The 2334-nt window shown below is 35.8% G+C and overlaps 1 protein-coding gene across 1 annotated transcript; it reads right to left on the reverse strand.

Annotated features, from left to right (window-relative positions):
* Nucleotides 1-266: 266 nt before the first annotated feature.
* On the reverse strand, nucleotides 267-1354 carry LOC129287669 (FCS-Like Zinc finger 17-like). Its single transcript, XM_054923892.1, has 2 exons — nucleotides 1054-1354; nucleotides 267-717 (listed from the first exon to the last, which is right to left on the reverse strand). The coding sequence occupies exons 1-2, from the start codon at nucleotides 1287-1289 to the stop codon at nucleotides 498-500; spliced, it is 456 nt and encodes a 151-aa protein (XP_054779867.1). The 5' UTR covers nucleotides 1290-1354; the 3' UTR covers nucleotides 267-497.
* Nucleotides 1355-2334: the final 980 nt, after the last annotated feature.

The raw sequence follows: 2334 nt of genomic DNA on the forward strand, positions 1-2334 counted from the left end.
TTGTAAAAGCTTATATTACTTAATTTAAAAAGTGAATCTCAATGTACCGTAGCAACATAAATTTGATAACGTTGGCTTCTTTAATGTACCTTTTTCTCCTTTATTTCTTTTTCATTGTGATCATTTACTGTATGTTATTTTAAAAGACAAAAAATAGGACAGGAACATTTTTTGTAGTTCTCACTAACTAGTAAATTTAGAAAAACAAAAGAAGAAATTGAGGGCTAGCTTTGAAGAATACATGAATGATTAGATTTTCCAGCCTGGCAGGCCCAAAAGGTAGATTCATAGAGATATTTGAAGTCCAGACAAATCTCCATCAGAGTTGATGTGAAGTGTGTGCTATTGTTTTTATTTAAAGAACTTTATTCTCACCAAAAGATGATATGTTACTGAGGCCCAAAAATTCAGGGAAAAAAAATCCGAAATCTGATATTACATATCTGATGACGAAAAAACTGAGAGCAGAGAGTGATATGATAAGATCAAGCGAAGTACTAGGAAACAATTGCCCAGTGATTTTGATGACGAGGATTACAAGGCTTAGACTTTAGTCTCTGCATTTGAAGGTCTTTGAGAATGAGACGAGTCTCCAGGCGGCGAGACTCATTCCAACAAGACGATACCATCTTCTTCCTTGAGCTGTCTAACTCTTTCATTTCGTCCATCACGATCTGCCTGTTCCTGCACTCTACACTGCAGAATCCTTCATCTCCTCTGCACAATTTACATCAAAATTAAAACTTTCCCAGAAACCAAAGGAAACCCAGATTTTCATGCGCAAATTTAAAACTACCCATGGAAGGGAAGAAAATCAAAATTCAAAACTTTACATATAACTTCCCAGCCAAAAAGGAGATAAGAGATGGCACACATTCTTAAAAGGGTTTAAATGGTGTTTCTCTTTCACATTTTGACAATTAAATATCTCAGATGCATAAAAATGTAGAGTTTTATCAGAAACCAAAGTATCCCCAGAATTTTAGAAGTAAAATTTAGAGAGCCCATGATGATTGTGAGATTGAGGGTACTAATGGGGTCACTGTTTAATACCTGTACATGTAGATATCTTTGTCTGGACTGAGCTTCTTATTGCAGAGGTTACAAGTTTTAAGGTAGCAAAAGTCCTGATCTAAATTAGGCCTGGTCTGGTCTCCCTTTCTAACGGCAGATTTCAGAAGGACATTGGATTTGCTGTTATTAGGGATGGAAATCTGAGGAAGAAGCCTCAGACCAACATTCATGGAGCTCTCTGCACAACTGGACTTACTGAACTCTGGAAGCACCATGACCAAACCAGGAAGAGAAAGATGATGGAGGTATGATTCAGATTTCAGGGGGGAGGGGAGGGGAGAGAGAGAGAAGACTGATGAGGTCTGAGAATGGAAGAAGTGGTGGGCTTTTAAAGGGAGAAGAGGATGCTTTTATCCAGAGAAAATATCTTAAATAAAGAGAGACTCAGATGCAAAGTAAAATAGTATCCTCTGAAAGTAGGTGGGTCAGATTTGATATTGATAGTTCTATTAATTTTTATGAAGTAGCTGCTTGTGATGGAGTTTTTTGCGACAACAAAGGAAATTGAATTATAAAATTTTTTAAATATCTTGACTATTAATCTAATACAACGGCTGAATTATCAGGCATTTTAGAAGATCTTTAATTTGTTAGGAATGCTAAACTTATTAAGATCAACTTACACATTCATGCTATGGAAGTCCTCTCTCTTATCCATCACAACTTCTCTGATAATTATCTTTTAACGTCAAACATCAAGAAAATCAAAAAATTTGTTATGAAAGACTGATCAGTCACCTTTAATCATGACTCTAAAAAAGTAAACAAATGTGTTGATCTACTTACATGTCAAATCTCTCATAAAAATTGTGATCTCATTATTTATAATGAACTACTTATAGTTTGTAGGTCTATTCTGAATTTTGATTTGACCTGGCTTCATAATCATCTTTCGGCCGTCTCCTTACATTAAAAAAAAAAAAAGGGAGAAGAGGATAAAAACAACGCAGGTGGACTTCATCTTGTGCTGCATGTATATTTAACTCCGATGCATTTGATTTATGATTACAACACGTGCCACAATTACTTAGTTTTATAAATATTATATTTACCGCCTGAGACACTGACGGGGCTGTAATGTGTACAGCATGTGCATGCTTTTGTCATGGTCGAAAACAAAATAATATATAGTAATAGAGTAAACGAAGAGCAGACTGAAAACACCTACGTTAAGTGACGCATCTTTCAAATTTCAACTGGTGTGGTCCACTGGGGAGCGTCAAAAGCACAGCATCTCCTTTGTCGGTTTCTGATATGCAC

The sequence above is a fragment of the Prosopis cineraria genome, unplaced genomic scaffold (assembly GCF_029017545.1).
Source record: "Prosopis cineraria cultivar Desert tree isolate PC_DT_omini unplaced genomic scaffold, ASM2901754v1 PC12, whole genome shotgun sequence".
Lineage (NCBI taxonomy): Eukaryota > Viridiplantae > Streptophyta > Magnoliopsida > Fabales > Fabaceae > Prosopis > Prosopis cineraria.